At 51.1% G+C, this 18,700-nt stretch overlaps 1 protein-coding gene across 1 annotated transcript; it reads right to left on the bottom strand.

The window, feature by feature from the left end:
* Window positions 1-538: 538 nt before the first annotated feature.
* On the bottom strand, window positions 539-16,501 carry ASB18 (ankyrin repeat and SOCS box containing 18). The gene is made up of 6 exons (XM_059476433.1): window positions 16,444-16,501; window positions 12,507-13,044; window positions 10,776-11,043; window positions 3,543-4,041; window positions 2,143-2,256; window positions 539-853 (listed from the first exon to the last, which is right to left on the bottom strand). Exons 2-6 carry the CDS (start codon window positions 12,814-12,816, stop codon window positions 668-670), a joined length of 1,377 nt encoding a protein of 458 aa, XP_059332416.1. The 5' UTR covers window positions 12,817-13,044; window positions 16,444-16,501; the 3' UTR covers window positions 539-667.
* Window positions 16,502-18,700: the final 2,199 nt, after the last annotated feature.

Genomic DNA, 18,700 nt, shown 5'->3' with positions numbered 1-18,700 from the left:
TGGGTCCCGTGAGCTGGTTTGGGTCCCCTGAGCTGATTTGGATTCCCCAGGATTGGTTTGGGTCCCCTGAGCTGGTTTGAGTCCCCTGGGTTAGTTTGAGTCCCCTGAGTTGATTTGAGTCCCCTGGGCTGATTTGGGTCCCCTGAGTTGTTTTGGGTCCTCTGGGCTGGTTTGGGTCCCCTGTTTTGGGTCCTCTGGGCTGGTTTGGGTCCCCCTAAGCTGATTTGTGTCCCCTGTTTTGGGTCCCACGGGCTGGTTTGGTCCTCTGGGCTGATTTCTATCTCCTGAGCTGATTTGGGTCCCCTGGGCTGGTTTGAATCCCCTGAGGTGATTTGGGTCCCCTGAGCTGTTTTGGGTCCCCTGGGCTGATTTTGTGTCCCCTGCCCTGTCCCTCCCTTCCCACACCTGAGCAGCCCCCGCTGCTTTGCAGGGATCCTCTACAATCAGCATTATTCCTACCAGCCACTAATCATATTATCACTCTTTGTAATCTCCTTAAAGCACAATTAGAAGGGGAAAAAAAATCAACTTATACAAATTTCCAGCCAAAAGCACATTTTATTCCTGGGAAAACCAGGACTACAAATGGAGCCATCCACCCACCACGGTGACGCTGACAGACACGGATGCTCCTGAGCTCCATGGATGTGCTCCTGGGTGTGCCCCCTCACAGCACCACTCCCTGGGGCTCCAGCAGCAGGAATTCCTGCAGGGCCCTGGGCAGGGGCAGCAGGGGGACGAGGCAGTGGCACTTGTCCCCAAGGTGTGCCCGGATGGTGGCGCGGCACAGGTGCTGCAGGCTCCGCGCCGTGCCCGCCAGCCCCAGCAGCGACTCGTAGAACGCCTGGTGCTGCTGCAGAGAGGGGACAACGGGGACAGTGCCACCCACAGGAGCTCTGCCACCTGGGGTCACACCTCTCCTGGCTGCCAGGGAAGCTGGAGGTGTTCAGGGATAAGGGTTGGAGGGAAGGAGCTCAGGTGTGGCTGTGGGTGTGGGGAACTGACACAGGGAAAGGGTGGATGAGGCGTTCTGGAATTCTCCTGTGGAACTGGGACCTTGTGGACTGCAGTTCTCCTGTGGAATTGGAACTTTGTGGACTGGAATTTTCTTGTGGAACTGGGACCTTGTGGACTGGAATTCTCCTGTGGAACTGGGACCCTGTGCACTGCAATTCTCCTGTGGAACTGGGACCTTGTGGACTGCAGTTCTCCTGTGGAATTGGGCCTTTTGGACTGGAATTCTCCTGTGGAATTGGGGCCTTGTGGACTGCAATTCTCCTGTGGAATTGGGGCCTTGTGGACTGGAATTCTCCTGTGGAACTGGGACCTTGTGGACTGCAATTATCCTGTGGAACTGGGACCTTGTGGACTGGAACTCTGTGGAATTGGGACCCTGTGGACTGCAATTCTCCTGTGGAACTGGGACTTTGTGGACTGCAATTCTCCCATGGAATTGGGCCTTTTGGACTGGAATTCTCCTGTGCAATTGGGACCTTGTGGACATCAGTTCTCCTGTGGGAGCACCTTGGAGAAAGCCAGTCTCGGGGAGGGTGCAGCAGCATCCCACAGAAAGCTGATGGAGAAGAGAGCCTGCCCCTGAGGGAACTGGGAAACAAAGGAGGATTGGGCTGTGCAGCCTCAGCCGTTCCTTAATCTGGGGGGATAAAATCCTTTGTCCCATTCCTCAGAGCATGGTGAAGACTTTGTTAGCATTCCAGCCATTCCTTACAGCCTGTGGGGCCAGGAGTCATCCCAAAACACCCCAGAGTGGGCTGCCTGTACCTGTTGCACATCCAAGGAGGAGCTTTTCCAACCAAAAGGAGAGATGTGGGCTCCTGCTGGGAAGTGCTCTGGCTCCAGGCTCACTTCCAGAGGCTGAGAGTGGATTTTATGGCAGTCTGGGGCAGGGATGTGGGGTCTGAGCATGGTGGAGGTGGAGGGATGCAAGCCTGGAGGAATCAGGTGTGTGGTGCTGCTCTAGGGAAAATTCCTTTTGTTTCTCCTCTGTCCCAGTGACGTCTGGGTGGGGGGGGGGGAAACCAAGTCTGGGGGAAAATAAACCCTAATTCTGTGGGGAAAACAAACCCTAATTCTGTGGGGAAAATCCCCTCCTAGGGTCTCAAAGCAGCAGGGCTGCCTCACCTGGAACACCTCCTGTGGCACGGCCTCTCTCCACTCCTGGGACACTGGGATTTGGGAGTAGGAGTTGAAGAGCACCTCGATGACCTCTGGCACAGCTGCACAGGATCTCAGCACCTGTCCAGGGATGGTGGGAGGGCTCAGACAGAGAGGCAGGCCAGAGGGGACAACACCCACCTGCTGCAGCTGGGGTTTGTCCCACCCCAGCCCGCTCCAGGCTGGGACAGCCCCGTGTTGGGATGGGGCAGGCGTGGGGTTTCTCCTGGTGCCTTTTGGAGCAGTGGGAAGTCCCACCCTGCTGAGGCATTTTTTCCTCTGTATGCAGCCCTTGCTCCTTATTTACATTTTTGGCTTGTGCCTGACATGGCAGGATAATATTTTCTTTATGGTTTGGTGTAAAACCAATGGAACGCAGAGCCACGAGGCAGCTGATGTGCCAAGCCTGTCTCTGATATTCCCTAGGCAGGGAAAAACCCCTCTGAGCCACACTGGCTCCATCCGGCCCTTCTTCTGGGCCTTCACTTCCATCACTCCCCAGCCCCTGCCCAGACTGGGAAGCTCTCCCAAATTCTCCCACCCTGCCACCTTCAGATGTCCCAAATCTCCCAACTGTCCCTGTCATTTTATGAAAAATCACTTTGCCAGGATTTCTTCTCCTGGGAAGCTGGGAAGCTTCAGTTACTCCATGTTTTGCTCCTCTGGACTGCAATACTTAAAGCACAATTAAAAAAAAAATTAACCTATATAAATTTCCAGCCAAAAGCACATTTTATTCCTGGGAAAACCAGGACTAAAAATGGAGCCATCCATTCACCACAGCAAGCAGTGACCCCGACAGACATGGATACTCCTGTGCTCCATGGATTTGCTCCATGGAGCAAATGTGATTTGGTGAATTGTTTACCCAGCACGTGAATTGCTTTAACTTAATGACCAATCCCAGTCCAGCTGTGTCGGGACTCTGGTCAGTCATGGGTTTTTTTATTATCATTCCTGTTTTAGCTTTCTGATGTCTCCTCTCTCTTTAGTGTAGTTTGAGTATATAATTTTCATATAATAATATGATGTGATTGATATGATATGATATGATATATAATAATATATCAGCCTTCTGAGAACTTGGAGTCAATTCTCCTCTATCACCTCGTCCTGGGGACCCTCAACAACACCACAACAATTAACAACCACACCCAACCTCAACCCCCCAGGTGCCAGGCGCTCTCTGGGTGCCATTTTGGGGCCGGTACTTTGATGAAGACCTGGGGCCAAATTTTCTGGGCGCCATTTTGGGGCTGATACCTTTCTGAAGGCCAAGGGTCAAATCCTCTGGGAGCCATTTTGGGGCCAGTACCTTTCTGAAGACATGGGGCCAAATTTTCTGGGAGTCATTTTGAGGCCTGTACCTTGCTGAAGGCCGATGGCCAAATCCTCTGGGATCCGTGGTTGAGCAGCAGCTGCACGGTGCGGTGTGGCCGCAGCTCGGGGCGGGAGGCCGCGGCCTGCAGGGCCCAGCCCAGCGGGGACACGCCGTCGTAGTCGATGGCGTTGGCGTCGGCGCCGCGCCGCAGCAGCAGCCGCACCAGCTCGGCGTTGGCCACCCTGCAGGCCCGGTGCAGGGGCCGCCTCCAGCTCTCGTCCCGGGCCTCCACATCGGCGCCGTGGTTGAGCAGCAGCTGGAAAAGCTGCAGGGAATGGTCGTCCTGGGCCGGGGCCTGCCCGCAGAGCACGTCCAGCGCCGTCTCCTGGCGCGCGTTGCGGGCGTCGACGTGGGCGCAGCGCCGCAGGTAGAGGCGGGCGTGGTGGCAGAGACGGTGCCTGGCGGCCACGTGCAGGGCAGTGTCACCTCCCACCTCGCTCGGCAGCTCCACGGCCGCCCCGTGCAGCAGCAGGAGCTTGGCACACCTGTGGGAAGGGGTTTGGGGTGGTGTGGGGTGAGACATGAGGGATGGTGGTGTGGGGTGAGGGGGGAAGTCATGCTGGAGCTGGGATTTTTGGGAGCGTGGCACTGTGCCCTGATGCACTCCACAGTGAGGGCAGTGGTGGTTTCGGCAGTATCTCCCTCTGCCCCTTGACCAGGGTCATGCATGGATGGTCATCCTTGACCATCCTGGACTGTCCTTGAATACCTTGACCCTCCTTGACGATCCTGGACTGTCCTTAGCCATCTTGACCATCCTTGACCATCCTGGACTGTCCTATGCCTTGACCATCCTTGAATGCCTTGACCATCCTTGAATACCTTGACCATTCTCAATCATCCTTGACTGCCTTCAACTCTCCTTGGCCACCCTGACCATCCTCAACCGTTCTTGGCCATCCCTCACCACCTTGATCATCCCTGACCATCCTGAGTGTCCTGGACCATCCTTGACCATCCCTGACCATTTCTGAACACCTTGACCACCCTAGCCTCACTTGCTTGGATATAAAAATGTGTTTTCCCTCCCCTTTGGAGGAACCCCACACCTGAGTTGTGCTCCTGCTCCAGAGGATTGTGTTTTCACACGATCACAGAATATCCCGAGCTGGGAGGGACCCACAAGGATCATGGAGTCCAAGGGAGGAGCACCAACCTTTAACCCCCTCCTGCCTCTCTAATTTTCATCTTTTCTGTCAGCTCAGGTGCCACTGGAGCCCTGGGGGAGGATCAGGGCTGACACAGAAGCAGCATGAGAGAGAGAGAGAAGTCCCACCCTGATCCTTACAGCAGCAGGAATGGGGAAGAAGAGGAACCTCAGGGAGGAAGCACAGCACCAGGATATTGCTTGTTTTTCCTGGCCCAGGAGAATGCTAATGAGTGTGGGGAAAATATCAATAATAAAATAATGAGATAATGCTAATAATGCTAATACTAATAACAATATACTTGACTTTTTGTGGACCTGCCTCATCACCTCCACAAGGGTTTGCTGGGGGGATTTTCACTGTCCTTGGCAGTGCAGAATCTACAAACACCTCCCTGAGCTGCTTTTCCTGTGCACCTCAAGCCTGAGATACCAGGAAAAATCCCTTCAGGATCTTTTCCTGCACCTCCCAGGGGTGCCAGCCCTCACCAGAGGCTCCACCACAAATGCTCTACTTGGGCTGTGGTTGCCTGAGAGTGGATTTAGGTGGGGTTGTACCATTGCCAAAATCCTCAGGCCCCCACTTACCAATTTCATTTTTTGCACTAGGATGCTGAATCCCTTTCTTCAGGAGTGGTTTGTCTCCCTGAGGCTTTTTGGGGCTTGCTGACTGCTGTTGAAGGGATCACTCAGACTCTTGGTCTCTTTTATTGGTCTTGGCTATCCTTGTCAGCAGGGAATTTGAGGCCATGATTATGATTATTCTCTTGGGAGTTATGAGCAAGGAGTGATCTCTTCCACTGAATGGAAAAGGTGGGAGCCTGGGAGGATCATTTTCCTCCTGTTTGGATATCTGGGCATCAGCAGGTTCTGGGTAGATGCTCTGGTTAAACTCTAAAATCTCTATTGATGAATTCATGAGCTCCAACACTTCCCCAGCATTTCTGGCTTCCTGTATTTTCATTCTCAGCCTGGTTGTTGCCACCAGATTGGACTAAAATCCCATTAAATAAGGCCCAGCAATGGCTTGTTGCTTTTTCAAGGACTCCTCTACAATTTTCTGGGGATACTGAAAGAGCACACTGAGTTCAGCTTTCTGATTATCTCAGCACAAATTCCGTGGCAAAATAGGTAAGTTTGTTTTCCATCCAGCCTGGTGCCTAATTTTGACTAATTTAAACTCACTTCCAAGTAATTTGCAGGTGATGGGTGACATCCCCTTGCTGGACAAGTCACTTCTAAAGGTAAATTAAATTTGGGGTGAGTGGTGCTGGTGCTCCCTGCTCTGAGCTCCTGGATCAAATGGAATGGGAGAAAATGATTTGGGATTGATTTTTTAATCTCTTCACCCATCACAGAGTCAGGGCAGGATGTGCCCATTGCCCTCCTTATGGCTCCCACTGGCTGGTATGAAAGCCACCAGGCTGGGGAAGCGGGATTTGTTAGAAATGGGATGTGAAGAACAGCCAGCAGGAGGAGCAGGAGCTTGGGGCAGCGGAGGCTGCAGGGAAATTCCCAAAGTCCCAAAAACCCACTCAGGTTCCAGATTCCTTAAGGAAAAGCCTCCTGTTTGATTTTCCCTCCCATCCCCGAGGTTTATCTGTGAAAGCCCTCATTTTGTCACGTCTCAGAGGGCAAGGCCAGCCCTGTGGCTGCTTCTGGGCTCTTCATTTCTCTGTCAGGACCCAGCCAGGAGCTGCTCTTGCCCAGGTTCCCAAAACGATGGCTCCAAACGCTCCGAGTGCTGTATTTAGCAAGGCTGAACAGAGCAGAGGATGAGGTTTAGCACTAGATGATGCTAAATGCTGGCTTTTCATATCCCTGGGCTTTTATTCCCTTGCAGTGCTGCTCATTCCCACAGCCCCAGGCATTCCCACAGCTGCCCAGGATGATGCTGGAACAGCTGGAAAGTGTTTGGAGCATGCTCCTCTGGGTCAGTCCCCATCTCCTGGAGTTTGGGAGCCTTGCCTTGGCCTTTGCAGGCTCCTGCCTTCCTGCTCAGCTCCTGTTTCCTGCTCCTTCCTCCCATTCCCCCATCCCTGGTGTTGCTCCCCATCCTGGTGCTCCTCGCACGGAGCCCCTGAGTTCCTGCATGGACTCATCCCACCCTCCATCCCCCACCCCTCACCTCTGGGGGCTTGGAGGAGCTGGAGAGCTCTGACTCCAGCTCCCAGGGTGGGGGGAAGGCTCGGAGAAGGGAATTGCTCAGCTGGAAGTGGGGGTGACACCTTCTTGTCCCATCCCCTGGCTTCCCAGAGCTCCTTCCTTGCCGAGCTCTTTCCTCCTGTGCGAGGCTGGAGAAGGGAAATTCCTCTCCAGGCAGGCTCTCCCTGGCCTCGAGGGGAGCCTGGGATATCCAGGGAGCTCTGGAGGAGGGCTCTGCAGATGTTCAGCATCTCTCCCTGCCGTGATGGGAGGCAGGAGCCGTGTCCTGCATCCCTACCAGGCCCACGCCCGCTGTCCCCTCCCCTCCCCGCTGCCGAGGCTCTTCCTCTCCCCCTCAATTATTTTTATTTTATTTTTTTTTTCGGGGTGCCAATAAAGGCAGGCTCCTTTAATCATCCCCAGCTTTAAGAGGGAAAAGGGAGAGCGCCAGGGAGAGAGTGCAGTGAATTTAGAGACTCATCTTACCCCACCATGTTAATTATCTCGGCTGTAAAAAAGAGGTCAAGGAGAGGAACTCTACTAAATAGGCCGACGTTGGCATGAACAGCTCCTAAAGTGAAGAAGGTAAGACTGAACTTTACTGGAACTTTTTTTTTTCCATCTCTTCAAAAAGCTCCTAGATTAAAGCTCTGATATCCTTTTTGTTGAAATCTCATGGATTCTGAAGCTCAAATGGCTGGAAGGAAGCCCAGATAATTTTTTTTTATCCCAGTCACTGAGAGGCTCAAAGGTTTTAAGTCCTGCCCCCATGGTGAATTGCCGAGTATATGGGAATACAGAGGAACCTGGCACATAGGTGTTCTGGCCATTGTTATCGAGAGGGAGAAAAATAAAATAGCTCTCTATGTAGGTCAATGACCTGCTCTTTGTTGTCAGTAAAAAATTAAGGATGACCTAAAATCTACTACTCGACGAAAAAAATAATAAAATTAAAAAAAAGGAGGTGAGGTAAAGTAGTCTCCCCCTAATCAAAGAGGAAATGTTTGTGTTACCCGAAGCTTGACCTCCTCAGTCTCTAACTTTAGCAAAGTCTTTGCTATTGAAAAAGCAGTGGTCGAAACCTCAAACCCTGTCTGAAATGTCTATTAATTTTTGATCTTTCAAGGGAGTTGGCTCAGTTATTGTAGAAGCCCCCGTAGCGCCGGGCGCCGCAGTTAAGAGGCTCGCAGCATTTCCATTATAAAGCCCCAATATTCCAGGCCTTACAACTCAGCTGTTGCCACCTCGGGGCTGTCTGATCCCCTTGGTGGCTGTGCTGCCATCCCCCTCTGCCTTCCAAGGGAATGGAACATGCAAATCAGTGAGAGCAGATCCATTTTTTAATGCATCTATATAAAATAGTTTTTTTTTTTCCAAGCTTGGAAGCAAAGACCTCTGTGGTCCAGGAGATCCTCTGCACGCCCTGGGATGGTTTGGTGGCCCCATCTCTTTAGGGAGAGAAGCCCAAAATCAGGGAAGCACTGGGGTTTTAGGATGAGGTTGGAGGTGGAAAGGGCGCTCAGGTGAAGGAATTAAAGCCAGAGCTGCCTGCAGCATTCTCCCTCTCCCATCCCGCTCCTTCCATCCCTCACGGCACCAAGGATGTGTTGGATTCATCCCCGGATGTTTTTGGCTGAACCAGGAGTTGATTAATAGCTGATTTTTGGACATCCTGCAGAGGCTCTTATTGATGAGCAGGGATCAAACCTTTCCCTCTCTGGCTGCTTTCCTTCTCCAGAACTTTCTCCCTGCCCATGATATGCTGGAACCTTGCTTTCACCACCTGCTTCCAGGTACTCTTGCCTGCCTGGAGGGCAGAGGATGGAAGACAGGCTGGCTTTCCAGGGAAGCTGACAGGTGATGGAATTCACTGTGGCCCTGAGCAGTTTCATCAGGATAATATCAAGTGGCTGAACTCTTTATTAAAAAAAAAAAAAAAAAAGAAAAAAAAGAAAAAAAAAGAAAAAAGCAAAATATCCTGGTTCCATGTGTCTAGCTATCCAGGCACCTAAAGTCCTACAGAAACATATTTTTCTGTGCTTTTCCATATTTTTCCAGGCAATTTTTATGCTCATCTGTGTGATGCAGATGCAGGGTGGGATGTGGGTGCACCTGGAGGAGCTCAGCCCTGCCTGTGAACCAAGGGGGATCCCTATATGGCTTGTGTGGGGTGAGGGGGTGGGAGCACTGCTCCACAACCCATAAACCCATCCTGAGCATCTCCTGGGGAAGCGTGCTGGATCTGGGCTGCAGGACACACTGATTTTAGGGGAAATAGTCAGGAAAGAGGAGGAAGGAAAGGCTGAGGCTGGGCTGTCCATAGGAAGAAGACTTGGGCCGTGCAATGTGCCTGGCACCAAAATGCCCTTTTTGTCTCTGCTGTGGCAGTGGGGAGATGTGGGAGTGTGTGGGAAGCCTTGCCATGGATCATGGCACCTTTTTTGGTTCATCTTTTTTGCCTCCAACAGGCAGAGCTCCTGGGCTGTGTGCACAGGGGATGCACAGCAAGGTTAACACGGAATGCCAGAGCGGTTTGGGTTGGAAGATTTGGGCGGAAGAGGTTTTACAGCAACTTCTGTGAGCCAAGAAGAAGCTTGAGAAGAGGATCCATGTTTGATAAGAGGATCCATGTTTGATAAGGGGATCCATGTTTACCCCTGAAAGAATTTCCTACCAAGGTCACTGGCATAGAAACCAAGCAAGAAAGAAGGATAAATAGGAGAATAAATAAGAGAATAAATAAGACAATAAATAAGAGAAACCTGCAACTGCCTATTCCAATAATTGTGGCATTCACAGTCTCTGAAAAAATTCCTTTGCTCAGGATTTTTCTCCTGGGAAGCTGAGGAGCCACAGAGAAAAGGAAAACAATTCTTCTCTCATTTGCTTCTCCTGTGCTGTGCTCATGTGCAATGTGTTTGGAGATTGTTCACCCACAGGTGAGTGTTCCATTGGGTTCTGCTGTGAGTTGTTTTGGCTCTTTGGCCAATCAGGGCCAAGCTGTGTTGGGACTCTGGAAAGAGTCACAAGCTTTCATCATTATCTTTTAGCATTCTGTAAGTATCCTTTCTGTATTCTTTAGTAGAGTTTAGTATAGTATTCTTTAATATAATATAGTATGATAAAGTAATAAATTAGCCTTCCGAGAACATGAAGTCAGATCCATCATTCCTTCCTTCATCTGGGAATTCCCTACAAATACAGTAAATAATCACTTTGTCTCTTCTAACCAATGAGTAAAGTGTGAACTTCTGAGCTTTGTAAGAATGTATAAAAAGCACGCCTGCTAGAATAAAACCAGTTTGAAGCCATCTGGAAATGGAGTGTTGTGGCCCCATTTCTCTTCACAGAGAAAAGCAAGGCCCAATTTCCCAAGCATATCTCTGGGATTCACATTCTCTGAACCTCAGAGAAAGAAAAAAACAATTCTTATTTGCTGCTCCTCCTGTTGTTCACAAGTGTAATGCCTTGTGGAAGATTGTTTACCTGAAGGAAATTGGTGATTGGATTCTGGTGTGTTTGGATTCATTGGCCAATTGAATCTATGTGTGTGTGTTGGGACTGCTGGCTGGCAGTCACGAGATTCTGGGCAGTTGAGTTGGGTGCTTGTGCAGATTCAGTTTGGATGCAATGAAACATAGTATAGAATAATATAGTACAGAATAATATAGTGTAATAAAGTAATTAATTAGCCTTCTGATAATAAAGTAATTAATTAGCCTTCTGATATCGATGGAGTCAGATGCATCATTCCTCCTCATCATCGGGGCTACCTGCTTTAGTACAGAGCATCTCCATCTGTCTCCATCTCAACTACAACAGAAGGGACCTCAAAGCCAAACCCATCCCACCTCATTCCAGGGCAGGGACACCTCCCATTGTCCCAGCCCCATGCCAGCCCCAGCAGCGGGTGGGTGTCGTGCTTACCGCAGGGAGTCCTGCGAAGTGCAGAGGTGCAGCGGGGCCGTGCCGCGCTCGCTGAGCAGGTTGGGCTGGGCCCTGTACTCCAGCAGCAGCTCCACGCAGTCGCTGTGCGCCCCCAGGCAGGCCTGGTGCAGGGGAGCCTCTCCCCCCGGGGCCAGGTTGGGGTCGGCCCCGCGGCGCAGCAGGTGCCGCAGGCAGTCGGGGTGGCCATGGCGAGCGGCCAGGCACAGAGGGGAGCTCAGCTCCAGGCGCTCCTCCAGAGCCCACAGCCCTGCGGGACACGGGAATGGCTGTGGGACTCACAGCCCTGGATGGGCGTGGCACTCACACCCTCTGAATGGGTGTGGCACTCACATCTCTGAATGGTTGTGGGACTCACATCTCTGGATGGGTGTGGCACTCACACCCTCTGAATGGGTGTGGCACTCACATCTCTGGATGGGTGTGGCATTCACATCTCTGGATGGGTGTGGCATTCACACTCCTGAATGAGTGTGGCATTCACTCCTCTGAATGGGGTGTCACACCCTTGAAAGAGTGTGGCATGCACATTCTCTGAAAATCCCTTTGCCCAGGATTTTTCTCCTGGGAAGCTGAGAAGCCACAGAGAAAAGGAAAACAATTCTTCTCTCATTTGCTTCTCCTGTGCTGTGCTCATGTGGAATGTGTTTGGAGATTGTTCACCCACAGGTGAGTGTTCCATTGGGTTCTGCTGTGAGTTGTTTTGGCTCTTTGGCCAATCAGGGCCAAGCTGTGTCAGACTCTGGAGAGAGTCAGGAGTTTTCATTGTTATCTCTTTAGCCTTCAGTAAGTATCCCTTCTGTATTCTTTAGTATAATATAGCATTCTTTAATATAATATATATTATAAAGTAATAAATTAGCCTTCCGAGAACATGGAGTCAGATTCATCATTCCTGCCTTCATTAGGGTATTTCCCAGCAAATACAATAAATAGGGCTCTGATTGTACCTGGTCCAGTCCTGCCCCTTCATTCCCTCTCCTGCCCAGCAGCCTGGTGTCTGAGGCAGCTCCTGACTCCTCTTTTCCCATTTCTCTCTGGCAGCTTTAGGGGCTGGTTGCGCTTGGTGGCTCTGACTGCAGTTGGCAGGAGGGGAAACAAAACCCCCTCAGTGTGTGCTCTTCCAGGAGTGTCATTCCAGATGGAATCAGGTGGGCAAACCAACACCCTGCTGGCCAGCAGGGCACCCAGCCCCATGTCCAAGTGGATGGCAGGACATAAAAGGAATTCCCCAGGAAAGGAAAAGCTGACTTTGCTGGGAGTGAAGGCTCCCAAGCAGGTGGGAGGGTAATGGAGGGCTGGATTTGGGATGTGCTGGCTTTGGGATGAGCCACAGAGAGGAACTGGGTTTCCCAGCATCTCCAGGACCTCCTGGATCATCTCCTGAACACCTGGGGCCATGGGGAGCCTCATCTCAGGGCATCTTATCCTTCCTGATAGGACCATCAGGAATTTGGGCTGTGAGCCCTCCTGAGAGCATTCCCAAAACACAGAATGCCTAACCCCAGCCTGAAGAAATCATGTGGATGCACAGATCTTACACTTCCACTGGGTTAGTAGGAGCAGAAGAGAATAAAATATTAAAAGTTATGAATATTAATGACCAGAACTGTGGGCTAACCAGAAACCTTGGGCACACCTAAGGCACCTCTCCTGGTCAGGGTTAGTAAATACCCACTGGTTTCATTTTCATTTCCTTCAAAGGAAAAGTACCTGAGAGTCCATAGGAGGCCTGGCTTTTCACCTGCCACTCCAGCTGGTTCTTACTGATCTCAAAGACCAGGTTGACATCTTGGTGGTACCTCTCAGTCAGGAGCTGCAGGCTCCTCAGGTCTCCTGTGACCAGGGCTGTGTAGAACCTGGCGATGGGAGCACGAGGTCCCAAGGGATGCTCCAAGTCCAACTTGGAGGAAATCCTCAGCTTCCCTGTCCCAGCTCCTGGTGCCTGGCTCATGCCAGTGCTTCCTGGTGTGCAGGTCCTGCCTGGGGGGATGGCCAGGCTTTTATAGCCCATTGGTTCCATCCTCTTGGCTCATTGTCTAATTATAATCCAGTCCAGGCTCTGTTGTGGAGTATTTATAACTCCAGAGGGGCTGGAGCATGATGGACACGGGCTACAATGAGGGTCAGGTGGTCATTGGGCCATGCTGCAGCAGCACCTCTTGGATTGAATTGCTGGATTTTTTGGAGGGTCCAACTTGAGACAGAAGTGTTTAGGCTGGGAGGAAAATGGTGCCTAATGTTTAGGAAACTAAAAAATAAAAATAAAAATAAAAAATTAAAAAATTTAGTCATGCTGTCTGTCCATCCCCAATAACCTTATTTGTGTCTTCTCACCCAATAACCTTATTTGTGTCCTCTGAGCTCTGGTGGGAGGATTTTATTTTCCCCCCTCTACATTCCTTTTTTTCATGAAGGTGCTCATAGGAGATTCCAGTCCTGTGGTTGCAGTGTGGAAAAATCTGGGCTACGTGTTGCTGGCCCAGCCTGGAACGCTGGGATGGCCCTTGCAGCAAGGTACAAATGCTCCTGGGGCTTTGGCACTCCCAGACAGTGCCTTGTATAGGAGACAGAAAGCTGCCCTGGATGCCAGCAGAGCATTCCCTGCTCCCACTTCCCCTTTGCCCAAGGTCACCGGAGAGATCCGGTGCTGGGGACAAGAATAGAGACTGGCATCTCGTGACTGGGAGGCTCTGGGTGACAAAGCCTGCCCTTCCCAGCCCTGCCACCCAGCTCTGTGGGGATAAACCTGCTCAGAGCACATTTTGGGATGTTACACCACAGCTGGAACTCCCTCTGTGTGGAGCCAACCTGAGGCTGGGAGAACATTTTGGTACCTTCCTGGGGATCCTGAGCATCCCTGAGCCAGCACCCCTCGTGCTGCCAGAGCCACCTGAGGGTCCCCTGTGTGTGTGTGTGTGTCCCCAGCATGGCTGTAGTGACACCCAGCTCAGGTCCTGGAGCCACAAAATCTCCCTGGGGTGTCCATGAGTGTCACAGACATGTTTTATGAAAATTTCTTTTGCTAGGATCTTTTCTCTTGAGAAGCTGAGAGGCCTCAGGAACAAAATGTAAACATTGATTATCTGCTGCTGTGGAATGCAACAGGTGCATCTGTGATTGGTCTCATGTGGTTGTTTCTAATTAATGGCCAGTCACAGCCCAGCTGTCTGGACTGTCTGGTCAGTCACAAGATTTTATTATCATTCCATTCCTTTCTTTTCTAGCTTTCTGATGAAATCCTTTATTCTATTCTTTTAGTACAGTTTTCATATAATATATATCATAAAATAATAAATCAGCCTTCTGAAACATGGAGTCAAGATTCTCATCTCTCCCCTCATCCTGGGACCCCTGCAAACACCATCACACATGAGGGATGGGGTTCCTGCTGAAGAACCCTCCTTAAGGCCCCCGTTCATGGGAGCGGCGCTGGGAGATAATTTGAGACCATCCTATGTGGTTTTTCCTATTTTCTCCTTCTTTTCCCCTTGGTCTCAAGGCTGGTTGGGGACACCTGGCTTATCCACCTATGCCTATCCTCTGTGTTGGTTTGGAGCCTCCAAAGCACTCATTTTCCCCTCTGCTTTCCCCACTGGTTGCTGTTTTGCTGCACTCGGCCTTTCAGTGCCCATTCCCCCTCTGGTGTGGACGGAGCCACCTCCTCCAGCACTGCCCTGGCATGAAAAACCCCCTGGGCATCCCTGGGCTCAGCAGAGGGTTTGGAGATGCAGGGAGAGGCACAGCCAGGGATCATTCACCCTCGGCTGGCATTCCCAGAGCTGCCCTGGCTCCTGTCCCTCTCCTCTCTCTGGTGACCCTGTCACATATTTCTGTGGTGACAATCCTGCCTCACAGCCAGGGCAGGGATCACCTTCCCTGGGCAGGGATTGCCTCCCTGGGTAAATTTAGCAGGCAGGGCAGACACTGTGGGCTCTAATTCCCCGTGACCCCTCTCAATCTGCATCTATTTGCATATAAACACTGGAGGCCCGTGCCAGGGTTAAAAATACCCTGGGACAGCGGGAGAGGAGAGAAAAGGGACCCTTGGCACACAGACCCTGGCTCTGGGCTCCTGCCAGCCCAGCTGAGAGCTGTGAGATGTGGAGAGCGCTGTGGGGATGCTGCTGTGGGTTTGGGGGAAATGTGGCTGCACAAGGTGGGACTCACTGCAGAGAGGGGCCAGGAGAGCTGGGCACAGCCTGGGGCTGCCCAGAGCAGGGGCAGAACACCCTGGTGGGGTGTGGAAGGGAAACAAGGGGGTTCCAACAGCTTGTAGAGCCCTTGCTGCCTTCAGGCAGCGAGTTTGGGTGCTGGAGGAAACCCCACAGCCTCCCCTGTGTCGCTGCTGTGTGCCTGGGGCACATCCCTGCCATCACAGCTCTGTGATCCCTGAGTGCCTGACCCTGCCAAAATCAAGCCTGGGATCATCCTGCTGTGTCCTAACTTCAGCAGTGTGAAAAATGTGTATTTTATTGTTGGCTTTTGGCAAATATTCAAATGAAAATTACATGTGTTGTGTCAGAAAGTGATGCTGTATTAATTCTCTTAAGTAGTGTGTTAAATATAGTTTTGGGTTATAGCATAATGTTAAAATAGAAATTGTGCTATGTAGGATACTTTTTTTAAAGAAAGGACTTGCAGCGAGATAGCAGCCACAGGACACCTGAATCTTTCAGAGGAAGAGAATTTATTGCTTCATTATCAGAAGAAATGAACTTCTTCCCACCTCACTCAGCCCTGAAGATGCTGTCAGGATTCAGAGGAAGAAGCTTACACTGCCCAGACAGAATCCTGTGTTTGAATGGAATTTATGCACCATGTATGAGGTGTATGAATGTGCAACAGGCTGTTGCTTTTTAAGGGTTAATCCTCTGTTAATGTGGGTCCTTTTTCGGGCTTATTTTGCCCAGAAAAGGTACCCAGACCATCCTTAACTCTTTCTTCTTATTGTCTCGTATTGTCCTAATCCAAATTGTCCCAATTTTTTATTACTCTAATTATATTGCTATTTTTATAACCATTCTATTACAAATAAACTTTTAAAAATTAAAAAAAAAAAAAAACAAGTGATTTTCCACAAGCAGGGATGCCCCTACAAACACACCAGAGTGAAATGAGCCCCTGCAGCCTCCCCCTCATGGATCTCCAGCCCCTTCTCCCTGAACAAAACATGCTGCATTTCCCTTCCCCATTAATAACAGCTTCCACTGCCTGCTCCAGCTCCCCATTCCTGGCAAAACTCATTCCTGCAGCAGGAGGGGTTGCAGAGAGCCTGTCCCAGGTGTGCTGCTGTCACCTAGCTCAGCCCTCACTCTGGGGACACCTCGGCCCTGCTGAGGCTGTGGTAAAAAACACCCAGATGTGCAGAGCTCCTGGCACCACCACCCCGATTTACAGCTGGCCCCTGGCAGCAGGCATGGCATTGTTATCATTATCATTGTTATCATTGTTATCATTATTATCATTATTATTGCAGGGAAGTTTCCAGCGTGGCGCAGGGGCCTGCAGCACTGCCTCCTGCATTGCACAGGGGCTGATTTAAACCTTGCATCCCCTCCCAGCCCCCCCAAACAGCTCAAACGGGGTCCCTGTGATGGCAGGGTCCCCCCAGCACCCCCTGGCAATGCCCCCAGTGCCCCACACCTACCTTGGGGCCATGGGAGGGGGGCTCTGCTGGCTGCTGCTCCCTCATGCCCCCTGTGTCCCCATCCCTGCCCGGGCACAGCGAGGGGTGAGCGCCAATGGTGCCACCTTGCCAAGGGCCACCCCGTGCCCAGCACGTCCCCACGTTTATATTTGCAGCTCTCCATGTGACAGCACTGCCCAGCTATGTGGCTGTGCCAACACACATGTCCCTGTCCCTGTGCCTGTGCCTGGGGAGGGGACATGCCTTTAACCCCCCCCTAAACACTTCTGCAGATGCTGCTGCTCCTCTTTAGGAGCTGCTGCCTAGTGAAATATAAACTTGTCCCAAGGCTGCATTGATTTTGTGGAGTTTTTATTGGAAATGAGATGATATTTAAGCATTTCCCTTTAACAGCTCTATATAACGTGGAAAGGTTTCGTGCTACAGTTGGTTTATAGTGGCTCATCTTTGTCAGGTGTAAATAATTCAATAAACCCCTCTCCAAACTCTTTCCAATTATAACTGCACAATTTTCCTTTTTCTTTTTTTTTTCTCCTTTCCCCCATCAATTACAGGAATAATAATAAAAAAAAATTGCTCTTAGCTTAAGTAAAAATGCAATTTGTCCCCACCTCCCTGCTGAAGAGCTGTTAATTATCCCCTGGGAATTCAGTCCTGGGGCACATCCTCTCTGCAAGGTGGAGCCCTCCCAGTTATTTACCCCCTGAGTTATGTGCTCATGGAATGTCACTCTGGGTGCCAGCCTGGAAAACCAGCTGGGCTGACCCTCATCACATGTCCCCCACCCAGGCTCAGGACTAGGGGCTCCTTGTGGGGTCCAAAATGTGGGATTTCCTCCTGGGATGGGAGACACCGAATCTGTGATTTGTGTGGCACCCTCACCCCTCACGGACTGCCACCAAAAAGGGTTTTGGGAAGGGTGACAGGGTGAGGACACAGCACGGGGCACTGCAGGACTCAGAGCCCAGCTCTTTCCCCCCAGCTCGTGGAATCTGAAGCAGGTTCACCCCATTCCCAGCTGGAATTCTGTCAGAACCCAGGACATCCCTCTGGCTGCCCTGCAGGACTCCAGACCCTGGCAGGGGGCTCAGAGACCTTGGCACAGAGTCACAAACACCTGTGCCTTTGATTTAGCCCATAGAAAAAGCTACCAACTTTGTGTGAGGAGTTACAAGCCACAAGAGTTTGAGTAGAGTGATAGTGAATTTGTCACAGGGTGAAAATGTAGAATTTTGGGGTTTTATAATGGGGGTTCAAGAGGCAAGATGGAGGGATCTGGGCATGTCCTGTCCTTCTTCTTTTTCTCCTTCTTCTTGTTCTCCATCTTCTACTGGGATGGTGACACTTTTCGATTGGTTTAGAGTAGAGACACATTGTCTAACATAGGTGATAGGTTTTGGAAAATTATTGTGAATAAAGTACACGTAGTTTTTAGTATAACAAGCTAACAACATCCTGAGAATGGTCACTGTGCCACAACCCAACCTGCTGGACAGACCTCAGCAGGTCAGAAAAAGAATTTTATCGATAAGAGAAAATAAACAACCTTGAGAAGCAGAGCTGAGGAATCCTGACTTCTTCGAGCATGGAGCTGGGAGAAAAAGAGACTCTTTAGTACCTCTTCTATCCCATTTCAGCAACACAAAACCCAAGGGAATTCCAGCACTGCCATGGCTGTGGGAGGTGCAAGGCCACCACGAGCTCCAACAAGCCCTTCCCTCGGCTGCATGTCACCCCTGAGCACAATTAGAGTTTGACACCTGGAAGTGCCAGGCAGCTGTGGGGGTTATTTATGGGCTGGGGGATGTGTTTCCCAAGCACAACCTCAACAGAAAGCTCCTGAGATAATTGCTTGCCCTCTGGGGTGCAGGAGAACAAACCCAGCCATCCATCCCACGCCCATTTCTGGGGGATTGATTTATCCCTTCCCACTGGACACACCACCAGAGCTGGGCCTGTCAGGGTTAATTAGTGGGGCCTTGGCCAGGTTCATCAGGGCTCCCACCTCTCCTTGGGGCTACAGGAGGGAAGCACCTGGTTCTGCCCCCATTCGTTCCCATCACCTGTGGGGCAAGGGCTGCAAATTACGGGTTTGGTTGTGCTGTGCAGAGCAGCTGGTCCTGGGCTCATGTGTCACAGCACATTGTCCCCAGTGCCACCCCTGAGCTGACCCCACTGTGGGTATGGGGGGACAGGGCTTTGGGGTGTCCCTGATGGCTGCAATGTGGTGTCACCAGCAGGGCAGTGACATCCCAGG

Source organism: Ammospiza nelsoni, chromosome 7 (genome assembly GCF_027579445.1).
Source record: "Ammospiza nelsoni isolate bAmmNel1 chromosome 7, bAmmNel1.pri, whole genome shotgun sequence".
Classification (NCBI taxonomy): Eukaryota; Metazoa; Chordata; class Aves; order Passeriformes; family Passerellidae; genus Ammospiza; species Ammospiza nelsoni.
The sequence above is the reverse complement of the archived record's forward strand: the minus strand, read 5'-3'. Positions and strand labels throughout refer to the sequence as shown.

Excerpts from the sequence above, each read along its gene's own strand:
- ASB18 (XM_059476433.1), bottom strand. The coding sequence starts at position 12,816 with ATGGAACCAATGGGCTATAAAAGCCTGGCCATCCCCCCAGGCAGGACC. Across the intron at positions 4,042-10,775 it reads ACTTCGCAGGACTCCCTGCG|GTGTGCCAAGCTCCTGCTGC; the intron begins GTAAGCACGACA and ends CCCTTCCCACAG. Across the intron at positions 2,257-3,542 it reads GGCCATCGGCCTTCAGCAAG|GTGCTGAGATCCTGTGCAGC; the intron begins GTACAGGCCTCA and ends ATCCCTGGACAG.